Source organism: Rhamphochromis longiceps, linkage group LG14, assembly GCF_057381845.1.
Source record: "Rhamphochromis longiceps isolate RC_006_pf linkage group LG14, R_longiceps_female_GT1.1, whole genome shotgun sequence".
Taxonomy (NCBI): domain Eukaryota; kingdom Metazoa; phylum Chordata; class Actinopteri; order Cichliformes; family Cichlidae; genus Rhamphochromis; species Rhamphochromis longiceps.
In genome coordinates, this window is record NC_140570.1 from 1632545 (window position 1) to 1658122 (window position 25578).

Sequence of the window (25578 nt, forward strand, 5' to 3'; positions counted from 1 at the left end):
AAAAGACAGTGCAACGGAAACCACACTGACGACACCAGCAGCAGCATGTAAGGAACCACGAGGTGGAAACATGTACTGTAAATTACAGGCGGGGCAGTTGAACAGTGGGATAATGAGCTGTGGAAAGCACTGGACATTGATTGTCAGATTTGCCATGCTTGGAGTAATCTTGAAAGAGATGACTGAGAGGATCAACAGAAAAGAAGAAACCACGTGATGAAACATGCACGGTGGACAGCAGGCTGGTAAGAACAGTGTGACATGACTGTTTAAAGGCACTGAATGTGGTATTTTGCCAGGCTGGGACTTGATCCAAAAGGAAAATATTGAAGAGAAACAGAGAAGAAACAGACTGTGTTTGCTGGAATTCAAGACAACAAAAGGACACTGAGAGAAGAGGACGGTGACCAGTGAGAGGCGAAGCCGGACGAGTTCGACTGTGAGTATACAGGGTGTAATTGGATTGAAATGAAACCCTGAACTCATGATGGTTTAGAGATGTCCACCGTCACAAACAAAGAGGTAACCAACAATAGAAAACACACATACACAAAGTGTTACATGTGAAATTATTTCTGGAAAGAATCAGAAGTGAGATAGTTTTGAATTAAGAAATCAGAGAAAAGATGCATGAATTAAACTTGACTATAACATATAGAGGCAATGAAGAAAGCAGCTTACACTCACTGAACATTAACAAAATACATAGGAAAAGCAATGAAGACCTGCTTACACGTATATACATGACATAAGTTGGGATTTCTGACCAGAGAAAGGGAAACGGGTAGTTTAAGTACTTATGATAATAATGAAAATGTCTCAGTTGTGTTTCTTTAGGGGCTAAACAGACCTGGATCAATTCTCCCCATGCAGCGGTCGGAAGAAACCTGTAGGTTAACTTGACTGGACATGCCAAGGCAAGTTTCTGGTTGAATTGTTTACAGCGCCATGTCTCCACAAACCTGACAAGTGGGCCCTAACTTCTGGCTGAGGAGCAGGAATGCTGTTAATAAGGTGGGAACTTAAAATTTGGGTTAGCAGATTTGGGAAAGAAACTGACGGCTTGAGTGGAGAATTGTGCAGGAGTCTGACACACTGCAAAAGGCAACATATGCAAATTCACATACACAAACAGAAAATGCATTAACCTTATAAAGACAAGACAAGCTCATGGAGTTTAATGCATAGACACTGATTAAACCTGGCTAAGAACACAAACATATGCAATGAAGAACAGCTTGCTATTTTGTATGAATGATACAATGGTGTGAATGTTTAATAAAATGCATTTGAGTTTGTAATTGAGGAATAGAAGAAGCCATATGACAAAGGGAGTGAGTTATGTAAACAAAAAGTGATTAAAGTAGTTTTAAAAGAGTGACTTAGGAGTGCTCTCTCGTACTGAGTGATCAAAACCAGTGATCACTGTAGAAAGAAATAAAATGATTTAATGAGTTGGGAATGTTTAAACATATGTTTCTGTTGTTACAGCTTTTTGAGAGATGACTCAGTATGAAAATTAGCTGAAGTGAGTGGTGACGTCGGAGCTTCCTGTATGTGTGTGACTGAGGAAGTGACTTTCAGAAGAGGAAGCATGGCAGACGAGAAGTGCAGAGTTGGGTAGGAAATTTATAGTTTAGTGATATGTTGTTGTAAGGGGGGTTATGTTTTATGCTGAATTGAAGTATGTTACAGAGCATAAGGGGGTGATTTTTGTGTGCAAATTGTGTGGTTTTAATGAGACTTTCGGTGTATTGAGGAGGTGAAATTATGTGGTGGCAAGACTTGTGTGTTTAAGGTTGTTGAGGTTGTTGTGGTGATGGGTTGATTCTGTCAGTTAGGTTTGGGTTGTTGTTTTTGTCTTTAATAGAGGGAGTTTTAGGAAACATCGACATGTCTAAAAATTGGGCCCATTATTTTGTAACAGTGCACTTAAAGAAAACCTGTCAGGTGATTTTGTTTTGTTTTTATGAGCTAACAATCAGCTCTATTTTTTCATTTCTGTTTTAAGCAGGCCTGCAACAGTGAATAACGGCGCTGAAAATTCTCGGGAAGAGCAAATATAAGGGGGCTTTCCAGATTTCAATTGGCTGAGGAGAAAGCTACCTGGGGACTATTCAGGTCGTAAGTCCCTGTAAAAAGGATTTTATGCGAGTCAATCCAGTCCAAAAGCATAAAGAAATATTTTCCTATGGAAAATAAAAATGACTGAGCTCATTTTGCTGAGGGTGGAGAATCTGACGCGGGAAGCTCCACTATTAGCAAAAATATGGAGTGAATGTGAGGATGAATAAATGTGGACGAACAATTGGCTTTTACCAGAGAAAATTTCTGTTTTGTTTTGTTGACTGGGGTTAGATTATGGGATTATAGTATATTGTTGGGAGAATGCCAAATGCTAAAGGGGAAATATTTTTTGATGTAACTCAGTTACCATTAATTGAAGAAACACATGACTGATAACTGTTCTGTTTTAAGTTTATTTTTATGACATAGATTGGATCATGAGTGGGGAAAACTGAGCATTTTTAAGTTTTGTATAGTATCTTGACACATGAAATGTATCAAGATAAAGGGGGGTTTAGGGTTTAATAATTTAATTGTTTAATAATTTAGGATCATTTTAGGACTTTTGGGGTTTTTGATCATTTGGATATGGTAAAACTGAAACTGTTATTTTTAAGTTAAGGTTAAAGGATTAAAGTGAACTTGTCACGGTTTGCGGGGCAAGCCGTGTGGAGTTGTAGAAAAGGACCCAAAAGGCGGCAGCTCTGGTGCAGGTGAATATTTATTTACAACGGTGGGCACAAAACAGCACTGGTGGAAAAACAAGAAACCGGAAACCTAAACTGGGTAAGCTAATAACACAAACCAGAAACGAGGATGCAGGGAGGTCCGGGGAAATACACAAGAGACGCAGGGAGACCGAGGGGAAACAACACAGACGAACCAGCAACTACCATAACAGAAGACACAACTTAAATACACCCAGAGAACACAGGGAGATTACACACAGGTGGGGAACACAGGTGACACTGATAAACATAACGAGACAGGGCAGGAGTGAACACAACATTACGCATACTGACGAGAGACTGTCAAAGTAAAACAGGAAGTACACAGAGGTTCAGACAGGAGGAGAGAAAGCACGGGGAGAACACAGACATAACAGGCTGGGGGAAACATGGAATAAACACAAAGAGAGACGAGAGCTCATAAATACACGGAGGGGCACAAGGGGGTAAGAGTCACAAAGGGAAAAACACTTAGGGAACACCACAACACAACAGGACACCTCAGAAAACATGGCCTAAATAAGGAGTGAAAATACAAGGAACCAAGAATACTTGGCCAACATGGCCCAGGACCATGACAGAACTGAATCCTGTTTAGAAGATACAATGCCGGTTTTTCAAAGCTGTGAATAATTCTTAGAGGGAAAATTAGTGAGGGTTGAAGGGGTAGAACAGCTTTGATTTCTTTTTGATTTCTAGAAGTAGTGGTTATAATGTAGGCTTACACATACAGATATTACATAGGAGGTATTTTTAGGATGAAGGGGAGAGCTTGTAAATAGAAATGATTTTTATACATATTGCATTTTTTGATATGAGTTATTGAAGTCATTGAAGGATTGCACACGCTTACAGACACAGAGTTAAGAAACACACATGACAGTATTAATTCCAGGCAAAAGGCCTCAAATTCATTTAGCTTTTTTGACTGAACTTAAAGAAGGACCAAAGAGGAAGGAAAGCATATATTTTGGTTAAGTCTGATAAACTAGAATTAGGAGGTATTGTTACATTAAAAGGAGCAAAATGAAATAAAAAGGCTATACCAAAAACGGGTTATAACATAGGAAATGTGAGGTTAAAATGAAGTTAACACACAGGAGTTGTTTCAAGGCAGCATTTAGCTATGATGAAATGTATACAGGAGTAATTGCTTATATGCTTAAACTTAATTGATTAAGGTGGTTGTTTTCTTTTGGATCTTTTAGAGTAGAGGAACTTGCAGCAGCGACAATTTGTGCACAGGATGTTGATGATCAGATAAGGGAAAAATAGAGCGAGCAACCGGACGTGAAAGCAGGGCTTAAAGAGTTTTAAAGGGATGAGTAATGTTGAAGAATATATATAAATATAAGTCAAAAAGTTAAGAACATAATTAGGATCAGGCTTTTGATTACAGAGTCCCAAAAAGGATAAGTTAGGGAGTTGCAGGAAAAGGTGTTTTGTTTCCTTTGCAGAAGATCGATCTCGGCGACCACAGGAGGGGCGAGGATCCTGGAGATCTCGAGGCCTGCTGAACCACCAGAGAGGGACCGAGAAAACCTAAGCTTACGCATGGAGTGTTCTCGAATGGGAGCTGGTTGAGCCAGAGGACGGCTAGAGAGGGTCTGAGCGAGGACACAATGTATTGCGACCTCTGGTGTTCCAGAGGTCGAGAGAGGGAGTGTGGAGCAGGGAAATTATTTTACTGCTATTGTTGAATAATCATCATTATTACCATTGCATTAATAATATAATCTGGAGTTTATATTGCATTCAGGGGTTAAACAGTGTGTCTTTCAGAAAGGCTAAAAGTAACAGGACAGGAAACAGGCTTGGAGAGTTTTGCAGAAGTGGAAGTTATTTTGAGCCGCAGGCTAAGACGAGGCTTTAACAATGTAACAGATAGCTTTAAGAAGGCCTTAAGCAGTTATGACTATTTTATACACAATGCATATCTGTGCTTATTAAAGAGTTGGAGCTCGGTCAATTAATTGGGGGTCGGAAGCTTTGTTCGGCGCGATGTTCGGACAATCTATTGTGCAAGTGACTTGGAGCCATAGAAGGAATTGCAATACATGCTTACAAAACACTTATATATCAGATCATTTTATATTAAGGTTTTAGTAGAGGTTCTTGGTTAAAACATTTATTTAGTAGAAGACATACACATAGTCCCAGTGAGCCTCTGTCCTGGTGAAAGGTCAGAAGTGCAACAGGTGAATTGAGAAAGAGCATTTGAGGACGAGACACAGCAGGTTGGAGGTGAAGAGGTGACACAAAGAGCATGTGAGGTCAACACATACACACACATTAGTTAGATTTATTTAGAGGAGAGATTAGTCATGTCTGGTTGTAACTGCAAAAGTGTCTCGGTAAAAGAGGAACCGTCCTTGTTGTCTCGGCAAGAAAGAGGAACAATTCACTTTAAGATAAGAACGGAAAGTACCAGCCATGAAAATAGAAGATGATTTTCTGGGTGAAAAGCCATGGTGGTGTTGATCTGATCTATGTATAAAATGTATCTGTGACGCATGAAGGGGCGTCAGTAAATCAAACCCTGATGCTATAAAATATCTGTTCATGCTTTGATTAAGTCGAGGACTACTTGCTGTCTGCGTACAGAGTGTCTTCCCACACGTGTGTTCATTAAAATCATTGTTGGACCAAGAGCTTCTGGACCATGGGTGGTTTGTACTCTCCCTCCTCAATTTTGAACCTTAACAATTTCTATCTATATCCATGACAGTTGTGAGCGAGGGTTGGCTGCTAACACTAGATAATTAACAGGTCATCGTCGTGAGTAACCTCTAATTTTACCGCAGCTTCTCAGTTTGCAGAGAGCCGGTTTAGGCGAGCACCTGGCTCTGACCTCGGAGCTCTGACTCTATTTGTACTACAGAGGAGTTTAGAGTAAAAGAAACAATGAAAACTTGTAAAGTTTTAAAGGCTCTATCATTGCTGTTGGAGATGCATATCAGGGCAGTTAAGTAAAAGGACATTATGTTGAATGTCTGGGATTAATCGTGATTTTCCTGGGATTTTCCTGCTTCAATGGGCCTCTGGGGAGCTTCCTGAGGAACATTAAACCCATTTGGACAGGATTTACTTGATTATTTTTGAAAATGCATGAGTGTAACAGCAAGTTTAATGCTGCTCTGAATGCACTGTGTGATATAGACTTTCTTTATAGTAATTCCACTGCCAAACATCTTATTCAAATGTTGTCAGGATACATGAGTTAAACTTGTTTGTTTGTATATTGGAGAATGTCTTGTGATATTCTGTAAAACAAGGTTACAGACATGCTGAGAGCCGCCCAGGTGTATTTTGTGATTTTGTTTGACTTGTGTGAAGCAAAAGTGTGATCCTTATCCTGCTGTCACACAGACGTCGTCTCTGCTGTCTCAAACTGCTTGTTCTCCTTTGGACGTCTTTAACCACATCACAGCTGTGCTGCTCCAAACACAGCCGAACTGCACTGGAAGCTGATGGCTCCTCGTGTCACAGTGTACTGGGCTGTCATGACTTTCCACAGGTAAGTTTATTACCATGTAGGTATTTAACATGTAAAAAAACAAAGTGAATCATATTTCATTCAGCCTGAAAAGTGCACGTCTGTTTCCTTCATCCATTAAAGTATTACTGCTTTTCTCAGAGCACTAATACCTCCAACAGTCGAGTGAAAGACTTTGTACTATGTCAGCAGCGTGCTTGTAAAAACATTATAAGTTCAGTGTTAAAGGTGAAAACCCTGAGCTGGACTGCTTCAAGCAGAAGTAGAAGACAACCCAGAAACCTGATCGCACAGTTTTAGTCCTGCTCTCGCTCTTCTACCACAGCTTCTGCCCTCATCAGTCTCTGCTGCAGTGAAACCCTTTGGTCTTTGGTCATGCTCTTCTCTGCGTGACTGCTTTTCTGACACATCACGACCCTCCTTTTTTACTTAAATGATCTCATCTTTGGGGAAAGGGTTTACATGATGATCCATTTCTGCTCTTGAGGATGTTAACCTGTTCCTGTACACCATGCCATTCATGGTTACTGACAGCTTTTAGCTTAGGTTACCAAACGAAGACGCTGAGTTTATTGAAAGGTGACATTTAGTTTCAGAAAACTGTTATAGTTAGAGACAAAAACAAATCCTAGCTTTAGACTGACGACCTCGTGACGTCCAGAGGTTACGCTGCACTAATAACTGTGGCCTCGCTCATTTCGTGCACACCTCTGGCCCAGCTCGCAGCCAGCTGTTTCACAGTAACTCTGTTTATAAGAAAACCAAGGAGCAGCTTTCAGTGTCGTCTTTTATTTCACTAAATGGATTCAGAATTTCTGTACGATGAACAAAATGTGAAATATGACGTGAAGAACATTAGGCCATGGCTATAAGGCAAAACAATCAACAGAATCTGTCCGTGTTCGTGGAGTAGCGCACACAGCCACAGTGCACGCAGCCGTCACACACTAGTGCACGGCGTTCCCTGATGTGATGCGTCTACACACGTCCACTCGAGGCTCGTCACATCAACACCTTCATTCAGGCCACGGTGCTGACTTGCAGCCTTCGGCCCTGCAGTCTGGCTCAGCTTTTCTCTGAGCGCCTGAGTGTGAGCGCACACATGCCAGGCTGCTTTTATTGGGACTGTTGTGGCGCCTCGGTCCCCACGTCTGGTCAAAACAAAGGCATGTAATATCACAGCCTGAGCCAGACTGTCATCACACACGGCCCACAGAGGCTCACACTTTCACAGTTCCATGTGTGTCACAGCAGCGCACACACCGGCCTGCGTGACACGAAGGACAAAGCTGCAGGAGACCAGTTAAAGGGCGCAAGCGTGCACACGCACGTCAGGGTCCGTGTCCACGTTACAGAGATGACACTTTTCCCTTTGGCTCAGCGCTTTCGACCAGTGACGGCTAACAAACGCCAAGTAATTCTATATGAGCGACTGTGGTCTGGTAGAAGCTTACAGCATTACTGCCACCATGAAAACCACCAGAGCTGTTTTCCAGCTCTGCTGTCAGACACATGTTTTCAGGGAACATTAAGAGGAAAGTGCCCAAGCAGCGTCTCTGCCACGAGGATTAATGTGGCTTCAGTTAAACAAAACATACTGCACAACCACATTCAAATCACCGTGACACACGTCAGGAGGAATTTGCAATTATGTGCATGTAATCAGCCTCTTCCATCATCCTTCAAACTTCATGCAGATACAGACGTAGGCACAGGTTTGTTCAGGAATGCAGAGAAAGCTGAGCATGAAGCTTTCAGCTGTCAGTTTAGTGGTTGATCTACATTCCCACTCCCACCTACAGCTGTGGGTACCCACTGAAAGAAGCAGACTGCCGGATAAGCGCGTCTGCGCTCAGCCAGAAACACAGCATCTCTGTTCGGTCATTATTGAGGAGCCTTGAGATGAAAGAGCGGCTTCACACTTCGAATGGCTGCAGACTTTATTTCATCCAGTTATTAAAAACAGCTGTTATATTTCCATGTATGTGAATTTGTTTAAATGTGATCGGGTGTAAAAACAACTTAAACTGTTCATGCTAAATTTTTGTTAAGCACCTTGAAGCAAGATGCTTTGAAAACCCTGAGGGACAGGCCGAGCAGCGCTGCACGGCAGGATCCGCTTTAGTAACCATTTAAGGTAAAGACAGCAAAGTACAACCAGGTCCTGTTGGAACTAAAATAAGCTCGCAGCCAGAATCTGACAGACGCGTCATTTCTCAAGTATGTCTCTGGACGCAGAAGATCAACTGTGACTTTGGAGCCACATCTCAGGCCACAGGCTCAGGTGAGCGGTGAAAACATGACACCAGGGAAGTGAAGAGGCCGACGGGTCAGGACGTGACTTCATCCTGCTCCTGTCCTTATCTAAGACATGTTGATTCTGCAAACATCCTGACAGCATTTGAACATGCACCTCTCGTCCTCCATCTAACTTGATCAAGAATGTGAACAACAAAGAGACTTTTATTTCCTGCCAAACATGTTTCTAAAGCTAGATGAGGACAAACAGACGAGGAGGCCGGCGAGCTCTGACCGAGGGCACACTGGGGCTGACGTAGATATCTGATCTGTAATGTCCCAGCGAGACGACCGCATAGTTCAGCAGGAATAGGAGCGTAACATAACACGATATTTGTCGAGAGGGAATAATGTCATGTTGGTGACATGATACAGAGAAAACTTCCAACTTAAACAGTTTGAGATAAAAACAACAGCTGATCCCACAAAGCCTGATTTGTCTTGTGAGTAACGGCCTGTTCATGGATGCCACACCAGAAGCTGACAGACAGCCTGTACGGTCATGTAACGAGCCTCTCTGACATCCCTCACCTACACCAGTATTCTGACATGCGTGGCCACCCCTCTGCCCACCTGCACCTTTTAGCCTGAGCGTGAACTCCCGCTGACACAAGACCTCATCTGTTCACGCCACACCCGCCCCGGGACAGCAGCACAACAGCAAGAACGGCGGACGACTCTGTCGTCTTCTGTGGAAACAACCAGCGGCGTCGAAGAGGCCAATCAGTGGTTTAAACCCGCAGCACTGTCAAAAACAAGCATCTGGTCTTCATGCAGTAATAAGGCATGACGTCGTCTGTTATGATAAAATATGGACTCTGACACAAAGCCAGGCGCGGCGGCCAAAGTCCGAAAGAGTAAATTCTATCAATAACAACGTAGAGTCACAAGTGGAAGAGTGAAAATATCCTCGTCTTCAACACCTGACTCACGACTATTCTCTTACACTCATAATAACCTGGTCTAAATGTGCGCCAATGCACATTTTCACATGTAATAAGTTTAGATTAGAGCGTCTGCACAGTCTTTTTTTGCTCAGTGGCGACACTGCAGCAGATTAATGATGATGCGGGTAAACATAACTGCATTTGGATTGCTCAACACGAGCCAGCAGCATGGCGCTCGAACTATAACGGCGGTGTTGTGGTTTAAGTGGAGCGACACACACAAAAATTAAAAATGTTGCATTTTAAAATGATTTGTTTTATGTGCCTCTGGAAGCCAAACGTGCAAAGATGCATCCATGATGCTCAACAAGTGAAAAAGAAGGTGTTATGTAAATCATTCATTAATCAAAATCAGTCGTGCATTTTTAACCTTTGAAACATCTGCAAGACAAGAACGTCACATCTGATGCTTTCTGCTCGTCTTCCTACTTAAGCTGCTATATCAAACACAGATTCATCCACACGAGCACCTTTCCTCACACACTGCTCAGTATATCAAAACTTGGGACTGGCACTAAGCAAACACGAGCGTATGGACGCCCTTGAGTGTGGGCACACACCAGGCTCTCTTTCTGTGCCACAGAGGTCCTTCAACATTTGAGGGTGTTGCTCGCGAATGCTCTGAAGCAATCGGCCTGCTCAGAGCAGCCACACAGAGAATTACATCAAACAGACAGAAAAGCCATGATTTTCTTAGCGTCAGAGTTCTGACAGCAAAGTTACGCTTCTGTCCAAATGCCACAGTGTGATCACGGGCTAAATGCTGCAGCAGTCAGCGAGGCCAAACAACTTGTTCACCACGAGTGAAACCCAAGCGGCGCGCTGGATGTCAGAGTGGGATCTCTGGGTATTAGTTAACAGCAGAAGAAGAACCAGAGCGAGCAAACGAAAAAGAGCGTTCGCTGCGACAGCCGCTGACGGGGCTTAAATCCTCCATGCTCCTTTCATCCTCACCTCCATCATCAAGCTGTCAGCGAGGTCTGGTGGTAATGTTCGAATTGTTTATGGAAGTATTAATGAGCTGTTTTAGTAAAAATAAAGAATCGTATTGTATGACAGGTGCAACAGGAGACCGAGGTGAGATGCCACATGCAGTTTGGTGAAGCCAAACGTGTAGTGAGCATATAAGGACGTCCTTCAGACCAATGACAAAGGTCCTGAGAATGGCTAGTGGGCGTGTGTCAAGGAACAAGTACGAGGCTGGAGTGTGCCGACTACAGTCACCTACACAAGAGCTAAAACGTGGTCCAACGGCTTTCTGAGAAAATCTCAGGCCCTTGTTGCATTAGACCCAGTTTTCCTATCACACGTACAGGACTGCCATACTTCCTCCTACTGCAACCTCACATGATTGTACACATTTCTACGCTTCACACAGCTCTCAGTATGTCCTGTTCAGTTTTCTTCCACCTCAGGATGGTCAACTTTTATCTTCACAGCCACATTTAACCAAACAGAACATGGACTACAGACGCCTGCTGCAGACATCTGCACTCGCTGCTATATCACCAGCACATCTAGACACTAACAACAACCTGGCTGCAGCTGAATTTTCCATCCAGACTGCCGTCTAACAGAAAGAGACGATATTCATTTTAAACCGTCCCACTTTCCAGTCCATAAAAATCAGACATCTCCCAAACCAGAGGCTCGCTTGGACCCCATTTATAGCAGAGACGGCTTTTCCAGCCAGACATGTCACACACTCAGAGACCCAGACTGGCCCACTGGATGCTGGCTTCATCACACACACACACACACACACAGACACACACACACACAGACACACACAGACACACGCACGCACACACACACGCACGCACGCACACACACACGCACACACAGACACACACGCACGCACACGCGCGCACACACACACACACACACACAGACACGCACACACACACGCGCACGCACGCACACACACACGCACGCACACACACACACACACACGCACACACACACACACAGACAGACAGACACACACACACGCGCACGCACGCACACACACACGCGCACACACACACACACACGCACACACACACAGACACACACAGACAGACACACACAGACACGCACGCACACACACACACACACACACGCACGCACGCACACACACACACACACGCACACACACAGACAGACACACACACACGCGCACGCACACACACACACACACACACACACGCACACACACACACACAGACAGACACACACACACGCGCACGCACGCACACACACACGCACACACGCACACACACACACACAGACAGACACACACACACGCACGCGCACGCACGCACACACGCACACACACACACAGACACACACACACACGCGCACGCACGCACACACACACGCACGCACACACACACACACAGACAGACACACACACACACACACACACACACAGACACACACACACAGACACACACAGACACACACACCTGGCTGACCTGTGATGAGGTTCCTGCTGCCTCCCACTAAACAGCTATAAAAGTATATAAAAACCTCAGCCAGGTAGGCTCCAGGCATTTCTGCACCTGAGCAGACGTTCATGGCAGCTAGCAGCACTGCACGGTCTTATTGCAAATTCATATGAACAGAGTGCAGTAGATATGTAACAGTTGAATATTTCTGTCCCAGTCTCTGAACATCATTTTTAAACGTTGGTCAACAGTGAATAACTGAAAGATTGAGACAGAATCCCAAGCATGAGCTGGACAGGCGATGCAGTGCAACTATGTGTACAATGAAGTTAGAAGAACCAAAGGTCTCCTGTTCTCTCACATCTCTGCTCTTTGTTACTCTCTAACCTATTCACTCACCCGGGGAGCGCAGCAGAGCGGGGATGCTGTTGACAGCAGAGTAACACACTGTCACAAAGCCTGCAACGACCAGAAGTGCAACACGACCACACGCTGTAAGCAAGTTTCAGACCCCTGCTCCTTCAGCCTGCATGCTAATGTGCACTTGAGCTGCACTCAAACAAGCCCCTGTGCATCACTGTGAGTGATCTTAAAGCCATATTAAGGACAGAACAGGTGTGTAGTTATAGTTATACATCCATTTAACCCTAATTATTTGAACTAGCACTGAAGACTGATGCAGAAAAATGTGTCCCGCTGTTAATAACAGAAAAACACTTTTTACAAGTTTTACTTTGAAAATCATTCTGGACTGTTTGAAACTGTTCCTGCTGCTGAAGAGATGAAAATAAGCTGTTTCAGTTTTTGGTTTCACTCTAATTTATTATTCAGATTATAGCTCGTTAATCCTGCACTAGTACCACACTGGCTAAATATAATACTGACGGATCTCTAAGTTTTAAAATGCAACATTAACGTAGAGTTCAACACAAACCAACAGTGTGATGGTGGAGGAGGGCAGCAGAATATAAATATCATCCTCTGACAGACATGGATGCCTGTGTGAAGGTTTCAGCCCTGAGTGAAGCAGCAGAAGAATGAGCGACACGTCTGCCTCTCACTGACAATGAGCTGCTTCAAAGGCTACAAACGTCCCGAGGCGCTGAGGCCGGCTCCTGCTAACTATCACTGAATCCCCATGAGACGTTTTAAAGCACTTCTAACCATCATTCACATCATTTTCCCTTTCAGCAGCAGGACTTTTACAGAAAGCGTTTATATAATTTACACTGTGCGCAGCTCTTCCAGGAATCATTATTTAACCTTGTGTTATGGTTTATAAGCCACTGTTCATTTGTTTCAACGGCTGAAACTGCAGAAGACGAGAGTTTCATGTGTAGCAGTTCTACCAACAGCATCTCACCTGATCTGCACGGACAAACCTCTGATGAGAGGACAGAGCTGTCAGGGCGCTGCTGACAGGCTGCTGCCTAATATAGACGAGGCCAAACAAAAGCACAAGGCCTTACATACTTGAATGGCAGACCCTCTTAAAATAGAGGACTCGGTATCAATATGAAGCTAGATATTCTGGTGCTAACACCCCAGGGAACGTGAGGTCACAGGACTGATGGCACAAACGCTACAACCCAAGAACACTGCCTCCCGTTTACTGGCAGTGGGAGCTATACCCATCTGCGACAAATGTTTGGGGAGTTGGCGTCTGCATTCTCTGCAGAGGCCAGGCAGTGCAGGCGTGCATGTCCACACAGACTCACAGCATACATGAAAACACTGGGATTCAAAAACGTGGGGCACTTTTCTTGAATTCGATTTTTATTTACTCATTTTTCACATGGACCGCTGCAAAGGATCGTCCCAAACCCTCGTCTGACATTTCAACTCCTCTTCTCTAACGACTGCACAAACCCAGACTGCCTTTCCAGCTCATAAACAGCCCTCTCTGTGGAATTTCCACGAGGGAGCATGTGTCTTCATGCCCTGACCTGGCTCCGTGCGGAGACTTTACGGCACACAGATACGCAGACACTTTGTAGCTGAAAGCCTTGTAAAAAGCACCTCAGGTTGCAGCAGCAGCAGCCAGATTTACTTGGACAGTCACTCTGGGCTGTTTCAAAACGTTACTGCTGGTGAAGAGAGCGAGAAATGAGCTCAGTGATGCTTCGGCACCACTGATGTGTTTTAGCTGCACTAAGTAGCTCCCAGGTGCCAAAAGCACAACATGTACAGCATCTAAGTGAGGTTTAGTCTCTGGAATGTTACACGAATAAACATCATTGTAATTAAGAAGATGAAGACATCCTGGTGCGTTGCCCAGGTCTGGTTTGGAGTAAGCTGGTTCCCTGAGAGAGGGGCTTTGGGGCTTGATTACATGCAGGGTAAGATGGACGAGGGGGCCAGAGACAGATTGGTGCAGTGATGACAACCGTACTCAACGTGACTGTAGGGCGAAGTCGTTCCAGAGCTCGCGTATGGTCATCAGGAAACCAAGAGAAACTATAGCAGACCTGGAAGGATGTGGATCCACTAGAAAGTGCTAGAACATCTGAGCTGAGACATTTAACCCAGTACCAACGCAAAAAAGAAAGACGGATTTAAAATGTAAAATAAATACATGCATATTATTGTGACATGTTCACAGCACAGTAATGTACTTCAGATGTTCGTTCTCCCAACATTGACTGTTTTTACGCCCCTATTTTAATCACTAACACAATGGGTGGGTTATATTTGTATACATTTAACATAGAGCTAAAGCTGCTGTGTGATTTAACTCATCCTGCCCTGTAATGGACTGTGACCTCTCCCACCTCCTGCTGAATGACAGCTCAGACTCCAAACCTCCAAACTATGAAACATGCAAGCGCTTAAAAACGTGGTGTGCTGTGAGACAATAGTGCTAACCACTGAGTCGCTGCGCTGCTGCCTCGTTATACTCGGTTAACATGAAAGTGGCCTAAAGCCCCATCAGTAATGCAGACGCCATCCAGAAGGAGGCTGAATGTGCAAGTGCTGCGACAGGTCTGAAGCGAGCGTCAACTTTATGTTGACTCTCACCACCGTTAAATAACTGGTCACCTGTTAATAAGGGTCCCAAACACAAGTCTGATGGTCTTCTGAATGTTTTCCATGCACAGCCAGCTCCACTGCTGCTTCATCAGTAAACACAGGATGTTCAGAGCCACCTCAGCCAGCGCCATCTCAGATCCAAAGCCGAGACCTTTGAAAAAGGAACAAACAAAGACATAAATGCAGAAACACATCCAACCACATTCTTACTGTGGTACAGCTGAAGATCACGTCTACTATATAGTGTTAACTGAGCACGGCATGGAAAGACATACGTGTAGAAACATAATACAACCTGTTTCAGTGACACATTCGACATACAGACCTGTGCAAAAGTTTTGAGCCAGATTCTCATTTAAAGCAATAAAAGTACTGTGAGACTGATGCAGAGTCTCTCTGTTCTCTGATCATATTCACAGAACAGGACAAAAGGTGGCCACCATCCAAAGAGCTTTGAGTGTCCTTCAAGAAGCCTGGAGAGCTGGTCCTACTTGTGACTAAGGAGTCACAGGACAGCTTGTAAGAACGCCGGCAGCGCTGAAGAATAAATGTGGGCACACCAATATTGACTTTCAAGCTCATTAGAATTATACAGAGTCTATTTTTCCTTATCTACTGTATTTCCTTTAATGTTTGCTCGTGCTTCACTAAATCGCTGCACCCATTTCACATTTTCCCAGCTAAATACAAAGAAATGAGGGCTGGTGTGTAACTGATGCAGTGTAGATGTGAAGAGCATACCAATGCTCCTTTTCATACGTTTATCAATGGTGCCCTCATGTGGCTGGACTCAAGCGCTGCCATGCCTCAGAAACAGGTTTGTCACTCAGCTTTGCCTCTAAATAATTTGTGAATCAACTTTTAAGTATCAGAAGCAACAGAAGCTGACCTAAAGGTCAAACACATGCCTCAGTACTATGTACTGGTAATGAAAACTACTGGACTCCATACCAGCTGCTGTAACTAACAAAATGTTTGTAATACTGTCACGTCAACTACAACAATGACACACATTTACTGACGGTCACATCTATGACTCAGGAAGACAGAGTGAAGAATGCCATCTGCAGTAATGGAGCCGTTTTTTCTTAAGGGTCACCTTGACCTTCCATCTGCAATACATGGCAAGCCAGCACATGACAGCCTCCATCACTGGCAGCAGACGACATGAGGTGGAGTGACAACAGGTGGGTTGCAAGGGAGAGGATGAAGCATGCACATAGGGCTGCTCAACTAATCGAATTTTAATCACGATTACGATCTGGGCTTTCAACGATCATTAAAAATGACTGAGCCGATTATTAGCCCCTCCCTCCTGCTTTACTCTCGCGCTGCTCCGTGTGGCAAATCGAGCGCACCTCTCTGCGTTTCGAACACGTGTCACAACATTTAGGAGCAGTGGACGCCAACCTGCCACGGACCGGTTTATGCTCGACAATATTTTCACGGACCGGCCTTTAAGGTGTCGCGGATAAATACAACAAAATGAAACTAGTACCGAAAAAAAGAAGATTTATTCATAACACACGTGAAAAGACCCAGGAAAACCGAGTTAACGATAAAAACGATAACAAAATAACGCTGAAAACCGATAAAAACCCTGAAAACCAAACATTTCACACCTGAGCTTCAACTCTCGCGGCCCGGTACCAAACGACTCACGGACCGGTACCGGTCCGAGGCCCGGGGGTTGGGGACCGCTGATTAAGAGGACCCGAGGGAAGCTCGGAAAGCTGAGCAGAAGTTATTTGGAGAGGAGAGTGACTGCTGTTGGTTGAAAAGAGGTAAAAAACCTTCAGTGGTGTGGAAACATTATGGGTTCAGTCAGACGTGGATCAAGTAGACACAGTGGGTAAACTTTGCTACAGTGTAGCTGCACCACAGAGCAACACTGCAAAGCTCACTAAACACAGATGTTTACATTTTTCATTTATTTCTTATATTGCAAACATTTGCACTATTTTATATTATTTTTTAAAGTCATTATTCAACACATTGTTATTGTTAAATAAATATCGTCAAATAATCGAGATCTCAATGTCAGTGAAAATAATCGTGATCATCATTTTTGCCATAATCGAGCCGCCCTACATGCACAAATAAGATTTGTCACGTGTTTGTGTAGAACAGTATAAACTGAGCCATGAGCTGATGCAGGCTAACACCTTTCAGTGTCCAACGTTTGGTGCTCCGCAGCAAAGTCCAAACGGTCAGGCCTTTTAAAGGCACGTGGTCGTAAACTTTGTAAAACAGCCTGTTTCAGTGTAAGTGCTGTTTTCAGTAAACTCCATGCTCAGAATAATGTTCGGCTCACTCCCATAATCCTTTGCTCAGGACTGTACATACTATAGTGTGTATTCACCTGTTCTCTTTCACATCAAGTGGATGTTCAAATAAGCGTCTCTATACTTCATACTATGTATTTACCTGACACTTCTGCACAAGTGGAAAGCAGGTCTCATAATAACGTCCATGATATGGATTCATGTGAAAGTGTAATACTGACATTTTTACATTAAAAACAGCCCCTGTTCACCACGCATGGACAAATGCAGGCGAACGCTCCAGCTGTGTGAAGAAGCAGCTGTATGTGAACGAGCCCAGATGCTCATTTAAAATTACTGAAGCAACCTGAGAGAAAAGGTTTCGTGAATTTGAAATTCTGCTTGGAAAAAACAGACAACCACTACAGAGGCGAGCGGCCGTCCGTCCGCCATCGGCCCTTCATTTAAAAGCCTGCATCTCTGCCTGCCTGCAGCCCAGACCTTTGAGCAACTGAGAACATTTGGCATGAAAAATACCAAAAAAGACGACCCAGGGCTGGTGAGCTGCTAGAATTCTGCATCAGACAAGATGTGAACAATATTCCCGAAACACAGCAACAACATGTTGCTGCGATCAAAGTCAAACTGACCTGGGGGGGGGGGCTCATTTTCTCAGTTTAAACATGTTTTCTATGTTCTGTGGTGAATAAAATATGGGTTTGATAATCACTGCATTCTCTTTGTTTACATTTTCAGTCTCCCAATTTTGGGGACTGAAGCTGTAACTAAAATTGAAACAAACCAGCAAAATAGAAGCAAAACATGTATGTTAACGTTAAAGTAGGAGCGTGGCAGCTCTTACTGACAGCTGTAGTTGATGGCTGTCTGTTAGGCCTAGCCTTGGCTAGCTGCCTAGCTGGTCTGCTATCCTGTTTGATTCTTGTTGGAACAATTGTTCATGAAATTTGTGCTTCAGTTTGGATGAAATTCTGTTACTTAGCACTTGTTAGCAGACGTGTGCCTGTCCATCATACCAAGACAACATTTAAAGCAGTTTATGACGTACTTCATCCTCTCTTACAGAAACAAGAAGAAACTAGAGTCTGATAGTTTCACACGTCGCTGGCTGACTGTGAAAAAATGGTTTATTAAACAGTGAATGTCTCATTACAGCATCGAGCATAAGAAGGAAGGGCCTCGGTTTTTCCTGTGGTAGTTCTTTATAATGAGCAATGATGGAGCGCTGCATGATGCAACAAGTCCTTTGTGATAAGTCTTAAAGGTAGATAAGAGTTAATGTTTTGGGTTTGGACTGAATGTCCTAACATTTCTGACACACTTCAGGGAGAAACTTTTTATACAGTCTCTGCTATGAACAGATCATATTCGAGGACTCAACGAGCCTGAGAACTCAGAGCAAACTGATGGAACGAGGACATGTCCCTCACAGCTGTGTATATCAAGACATCCAAACATACCTGTTTGTCCCAATAAATTATCTTTTATCATTTCTTAGCAGCACAACAACCGCTGATTAAAGATTAACTAGTAGTGATGGGATTCCAGCTGTTTTTAGAGAACCGGCTCTTCAGGTTGTTTTGTTGCTTTAATTAATTTATTATTAACAAGAATATAAAATTGCGCACAAAAGGAATTACTAACGTAAAAAATAAATAAATAAAAAAAAAAGTGGTTTTATTTATATATGTTTATATATAAATATATGAGGTGGCCCCTAGAGACAAAACACGTACAAACTCCAAAACACATTTCTAGCATGAACTGAACTTAGAGCTACTAGATCACTTAAATTACACAATTGAAAGCATGAAAGCATGTGTGTATTGTTTGTGTATTTATACACAGGCACTCGTATATATTCAAATAATTTAAAAATATGTTCATTTACCTGTTACTACCACACACCAAATCCGGTCGTTGGTACTTGCTGGCTTGTGTAGCCACGAGGTAACAAAAGCTCAACACTGCCCCCTAGCATCCTGGAGCACTTCTGTTGTGTTTGTACGTGTTTTGTCTGTAGGGGCCACCGTATGGGCTCAAAATGTGGTCATAAATATTTTGTACTTGTAAATCAGGATTTGTATGTGTAAAAAAGATTTGTGTGTGGACTTAGCCCAAAAAAACCCTGCAAGTTACAAGTACGAATTCTGACCCTATTTTTCTTCCTTTCATCTGATTGGTCAATGTCATGTCAATCACAAATGTAACAATCCAATCAGAGAACAGATGGGTTTGGCTGTCGAGGGGCGCTTTTTTTGAACTGCAGGTCTTTGAAGGGAATAAATGCCCTTTTACATGCCAACCCAGCGTTTTCCTTCATCACCACGAAGGAAAACAGTCTGTGGTCGTCCGAGTTTGGTGATTTTTATGTCACAGGTCTACGTGTTTTATACAGGGACTTCCACAGCCTTTTCAACAGCGCTGCGGACCGCGGGGTGGGGGCGGGCAGTGTTTTGGAAATGACAGTCTTCATCACAAAGCTTTCTTTGTTATGAATTAGCATACATGTTTTTATTGAACATTTGAAGAACTAGCAAAAAAACCCACAAACTCTTGTAGTTCACATAAAGTCAGAGATAGAAAAGACAAGGAGCAGGTGCATCTAGTACAGGTAGAGCTGCTGCAAAAACCCACAGAGCCCAGCAGCCAGCAACAAATTCTGGATCCTTGGCTTTTAGTTAGCAGTTAGCATTAGCAGCACATCCTGCGTCCGATGTGAAAGGACCTTTATGCTGCGCGCTGTGACTCACAGCAATGGTCCTGGGTCAGCCCTGACTTTGTGTTAAACTAATCCTAAAGTAATAATGTTATTTCTAACCACTGATATACCACAACTTTTTCCGTTCAACAGCTGCTGAAAGTTAGGGGACCTAGCTGCTATCGGATATTTATATAGAGATCCTCCAGCTTCAAACTGTATCACCCTTCAAGGACCTGCAGTTCAAAAAAGCGCCCCTCCGACAGCCAAACCCATCTGTTCTCTGATTGGATTGTTACATTTGTGATTGACATGACATTGACCAATCAGCTTAAAGGAAGAAAAATAGGGTCAGAATTCTTACTTGTAACTTGCAGGGGTTTTTTGGGCTAAGTCCACACACAAATCTTTTTTACAAGTACAAAATATTTATGACCACATTTTGAGCCCATACCACCGTAAATATACTTTTATTTATTCACTCCACATAAAATGTAATAAATAAATCATATAATACAAAAACCAACTATTCACATTTCAACTTTTAACTATTTAAATTTGCAGCTTTTTCCTTTTAAACAAATTTAAAGTGAAACAACACAAAACACTACAAACCACAACACAATTAAATATAAAATATGAAAACAAAAAGAAGATGCACATCCTCTGTCATATGGACCTGCATGAATAAACTTTCTGAATCCTTTATCATCTGCAACTGAAAATAGTTGTAGATGATTACTATACCTTTCTTATGTTGTTGTCCCTGCTCTCTCTCTCTCTCCCTCCCGCTCTGTTCCTGTGCTACTGAGTGTAACTACCGCCCCTCCCCCCTCTGCTCAGCGTAAAGCACAAGGCTCGCTGTGGAGTGAAGCGGGAAAAGAGAGAGAGAGAAAGAAAACAACCCACAGCTCGCGATACGGAGCGGCTCGCGTCGTTCACGTCAAAGAGCCGGCTCTAAGAGCCGTTTCGTTCGCAAACAACCCATCACTATTAACTAGCGACTGACCAACCATCAATGATGGTTATTACAGAGTGTTGACAGATTAGGAACGCCCAGCCTGGGCAGCAGCCGTGAGCTCTGTCACAGATGCCTGTTTTAGAACTAATGTAGTAATAGACTAGTTTCCTTTGCTGCCTCGCTCTTTGTATCCACAGCAGCATGTCAGTTTGCCAAAATATGAACATGTGGTCTGATGCATTTCATCAGTGACTGGAACAGAACTCCCAGCTGTAACCACAGAGAGACACTGAATGGGAAGTGGTAGTGACTTAATGAGTCAGTGAGCTGCTCAGACACAAAGGCAAACGAAAGCAGACAAGCCAGCGTGAGTCACACACACACACAGACACCCACACACACACACACACACAGACACCCACACACACAGACACCCACACACACAGACACCCACACACACAGACACCCACACAAACAGACACACACACACACAAACAGACACACACACACACAAACAGACACACACACACACAAACAGACACACACACACACACACACACACACACACACACACACACAGACGTGATGATAGTGTGATAATGGTGATTCGAGATCCAACGCTGGCTTTTAACTTTGCCATTTAAGTTGATCCATCTTCCTGCAGTGACATCAGCCAAAGGCAACATGATGACTTCTCCAGTAATTTAGACAAAAACCATCAGAGACATACAGATTTCAGGACTGCTGGAACGGTGCTGCTGTGTCAGCTGTTGGGTGTGACTGAGGCTGATCATGGCCGGTTTTATTTTATTCAATAGTCTTACTGAGTATTTACTTTACTGGTTTAAATTCACACGCAGCACTGAAACATTCATAAACCAATGTGAATATTAGCCCGTGTCCTTACCGCGTTCCCGACTCTTCCTGTGATCCAGATGGCCTCCAAATTCTCTTAATCCTGCACAGGTCCCTCTCTCTGTCTCATCCTTCATGGTCTGTTTCTCCTGTTCATTGATAAAGTCTTGCAAATATCCCAGAGACATCCCATTAAACATCTGGAATCACAGAACAGAGTTTTTTTAATAGTTACTTAAACTTTAATCAGCTTGGTACGGTCCTCTATAATACAGTTAAAAGGAAAGGTTTGCACTTAATAACATTCAGTGAAAGTAAAGCAGCTGGATCCCATTTTCCCTCAGAACCGTCTCAGTTCTTCAGCAGTTTGACAGAAACATTGCTCAGAGATTGGTCCATGCTGACATGATGGTGTCACATAGTGGTTGCAGCTATTCAATTCAATGTTATTTACACAGCGCCAAATCACAACAACAGTCACCTCAAGGCGCTTTATATTGTGAGGTCGACCCTACAATAATTCATACAGAGAAAACCCAACAATCATATGACCCCCTATGAGCAGCACTTTGGCGACAGTGGGAAGGAAAAACTCCCTTTTAACAGGAAGAAACCTCCGGCAGATGCAGGCTGAGGGAGGGCTACAGGTGTAAATCTCCTGTTCCTCCACATCCCAAAGGTGCCTTACTGAATGTAAATCTGGAGACTGTGGAGGCCACAGTGACCTCACTGTGGTGTTAAGGAAATGACTGAGATGATTTGAGCTTTGCAACACATCTTGTATTAGCCTGCTGGGGCCAGCCATAGACCCGCTATCATCATAAAGGCACAGACAGGGTCAGCTCAGTTGGCAGTAAGAGGCCCAACGTATGCCTCTACAAAAGAAAAGCCCACACCATTAAACCACCAAATAATTATGCTTCCTTAGCTGACAGGAGTGGCACCCCTTTGGTCTACTGCGGCCATAGGCCATGTGCCTCGAGGCAGAAAGCTGCAAAAAGTTGTCCTTTGGAAAGAGAAGCGACCAGACTTGATTGAAGTTCTTGGTCTGCTGCACAATATTCTGCACATCAGCAAACAGAAGGTCTGCATTTACAAAACATTTACATTCATATTTTAATTCATTGTTAACTCAGTCTGGTTGATTCACTCGTAAAGGCACAAAAGAAGCTCCACAGTGTGAACTTTTGCATCATTTAAAAAGCGTGCACCCGAGCTGTGATGGAAGTCGCTTACTGTGCTGGCCTCCTCCATACTGAACAGAACTGGAGGTCTCACGTCTGAGCCATTCATACAGGGAACGTTTTTACTGGAGAACTTCAGACGAGATCTGGAACAAACAGAACACACATGACTGAAAACAACTCAAGCAGTTATTGAGCCTGACTTAAAACAAGCCTGGTTTTTATTACGCAGTAATAACTGTACCGCAATCATCCCCACTACAAAGACAAGTGACGTGTTAAACCAGTAAAGATCCATGCTACTGCACGGGCGTCTCACTCTGCTTTGAAACCGTGGAGGGCCTCTTCAGTGTTCCCAGTCTGGGTTGACTTCATCGTGGGGAACAACAGCTCTGCATCAGTAAATGTTCAGTAAGAACTGCAGTCAGATTTATGATGTGAATGCACCGGTGACGCACACACAGTGCACTCAGATCATAACTGTGGCGCCAAACACATTTTGCTTTTCCAAGATCTCCAAGACTCCTCTTGTTCAGGGTTGATCTGTTTGTTTCTCCATTTCTATTGCTGCCATTTCAGTTTTTACATTATACAGGTGGTATACAGTATGACAATGTCTCAGGCAGGACAGGCTGGGAAAGACGTAACAAAAGTACAAATAGAAATGCACAGTGTATCGCTAAATGTTGCATCTGTAAGAAAAACAAACATTCAGCACCTGGAGCACAAAAATTTAAAAATAGGTTTAACTTGTGTGATCTAACCCGACTCAAACCGCTGACCTTCTGACTCGTGGACGACCTGCTCAAACTCTTGTGCAGCAGCTACTCCAAAAAACACAAAAGTGAGTCCTCACAGCATTGCTCTTAGCTAGCTCTGATGGTGAGAGGATCACAGGATAGACGCAGGAGGCGCAGGAAGCAGCGTGCTCCACTGAGCCTGCACGTGTTTCTTACCTGGTCTTCTTATCGGCACCTATTTTGCCTCCATCCACCTCAGTCTCATTATCCTCTGTGGGGCTCTGAGGCTCTGAGCGAGGAAACGCCGTCTTCAGGGTGTCGACGATGGCGTTCACCACAATCTGCACGAGTAAACACATATGAGCTGTATCAATTCCATTTATTCAGGTTTATTTATCGAGCGCCAAATCCCAACAGCAGCTGCCACGAGGCATCACAAGCTGAAACCAGAGCAGGTCATTTCTTCATATCAGCGCTCCGTCTCAGCAAACTAAGCACAAACACTCATGTGTCACTCACTCGTGTTAGAATGAAATAGTCACCTTGTCTATGCGTGACACAATGAAAGGTTTCTTGACAAAGGCGATCCTGGCATCTGTATTGAGAGCGAGAAATTCCTGCATCTCCTCACTGTTGGCTATTTCAGGGATGCCGCACAGTTGCTGAAAAGGTTGAAACAGAAAGAAGCCACCAGAAATGTAGCAGCAGGCCAACAAACAACACGAGTGCACTACAGAAAGGTTTTCCACCAACTTTTAGAAAGGTCTCCAGGAGGCCCTTCCTGGCTTCTATCTTATCACTGTCCATGTTTCCAAACGGCATGTCTGGAAATATTTTCTTTGGACCTTTCACGCCTGGAAAAAGATCAGATGAGTCAGACTGGAACAAACAAACTCTCTAAGGTTCTCAAAGGTCTAATGCAACACTCCTTTCAAATGTCGAGCAAAATATAAAGCTTCTGTACCTTTGATGAGTTTCCTCAGTTCTGTTTTTTCTTCCAGTCGTGTCTGCAGATTGAGGAACTCGCTGTAGCGTCTGTTGACCGTGTGATAGGCTACAGACTGAGCAGAAGATGGATTCTCACAGCCCGTCTGTACAGTTTCTGCATCCTCAAAGCCGGCCTGGATGCTTGCCGGGTTCTCACAAGCCATTGCTGTCTCATACTGTAAAGATAAAAAACAAACTGTGAGGCTTCACTGATATCCCAGTGAACGTAAGAATGCACCAGTACAGGCCAAACGTTTGTGACTGTATTCGCATTCCCATCAGTCAGTGCAGGAAAACATGAAGTTTTTTTTATTTTTTATTTATTTTATTTTATCTTCAGTTGTTACAGATGGGACAGACATGGCTGGGGGATAAGAAAGGAAAGGAAAAGAAAAACAGAGGGGAAGAGGGACAGTGAGAAACCCTAACCCTAAGCAAAAAAAAGAGCAACATAAACACAGCACCACCACATTAATAGCTAACAGTAAATAACAGTAAATATTAAATATTGAATGCTGTTGTGTGGCACGCAGGACCTACAGCGCACAATGTGCTGTGAGGTAGCAGCCACGAAAGGTAGTTTGTGTCTGTGAACACCCGTGTGGATCAGCACGCTTGTATTCAAAAGGTTTCTCCATGTAACGATCTGCTAGGGAGTGTGGGGAGACATAGCCCCACCCCAGGGCATGAAGCAGGCATGGAGGAGATCCAGAGGCCCCAGAGTACGAGGACCCAAGGAGGACCATCAGAGGGGCATCTGTGCCACCCTCCTGGGAAGAGCTGAGGAGAGCCCCAAATGAGGGGTCACCCAGCAGCCACGGAGCAGAGGTCAGAGGGGGCTGCAGTGACGTGCCGTGGGCTCTGCGGGCAGCC

At 43.9% G+C, this 25578-nt stretch overlaps 1 protein-coding gene across 7 annotated transcripts in view; it reads right to left on the reverse strand.

Annotated features, from left to right (window-relative positions):
• The window catches only part of LOC146653375 (sorting nexin-19-like), a 61146-nt gene that overhangs the window by 30862 nt on the left and 4706 nt on the right, over positions 1-25578 (reverse strand). For 6 of the 7 annotated variants that reach the window (XM_085380414.1, XM_085380412.1, XM_085380413.1 and 3 more), the window contains exons 5-11: positions 24683-24881; positions 24472-24572; positions 24261-24380; positions 23935-24059; positions 23031-23124; positions 21847-21994; positions 15005-15146 (exon numbers count right to left, since the gene is read on the reverse strand). In XM_085380414.1, the coding sequence (XP_085236540.1) occupies positions 15005-15146; positions 21847-21994; positions 23031-23124; positions 23935-24059; positions 24261-24380; positions 24472-24572; positions 24683-24881 (929 nt within the window). Of the gene's footprint in view, positions 1-15004; positions 15147-21846; positions 21995-22022; positions 22858-23030; positions 23125-23934; positions 24060-24260; positions 24381-24471; positions 24573-24682; positions 24882-25578 lie in introns of those variants that run through there. The other variant, XM_085380415.1, reaches the window with a different exon arrangement.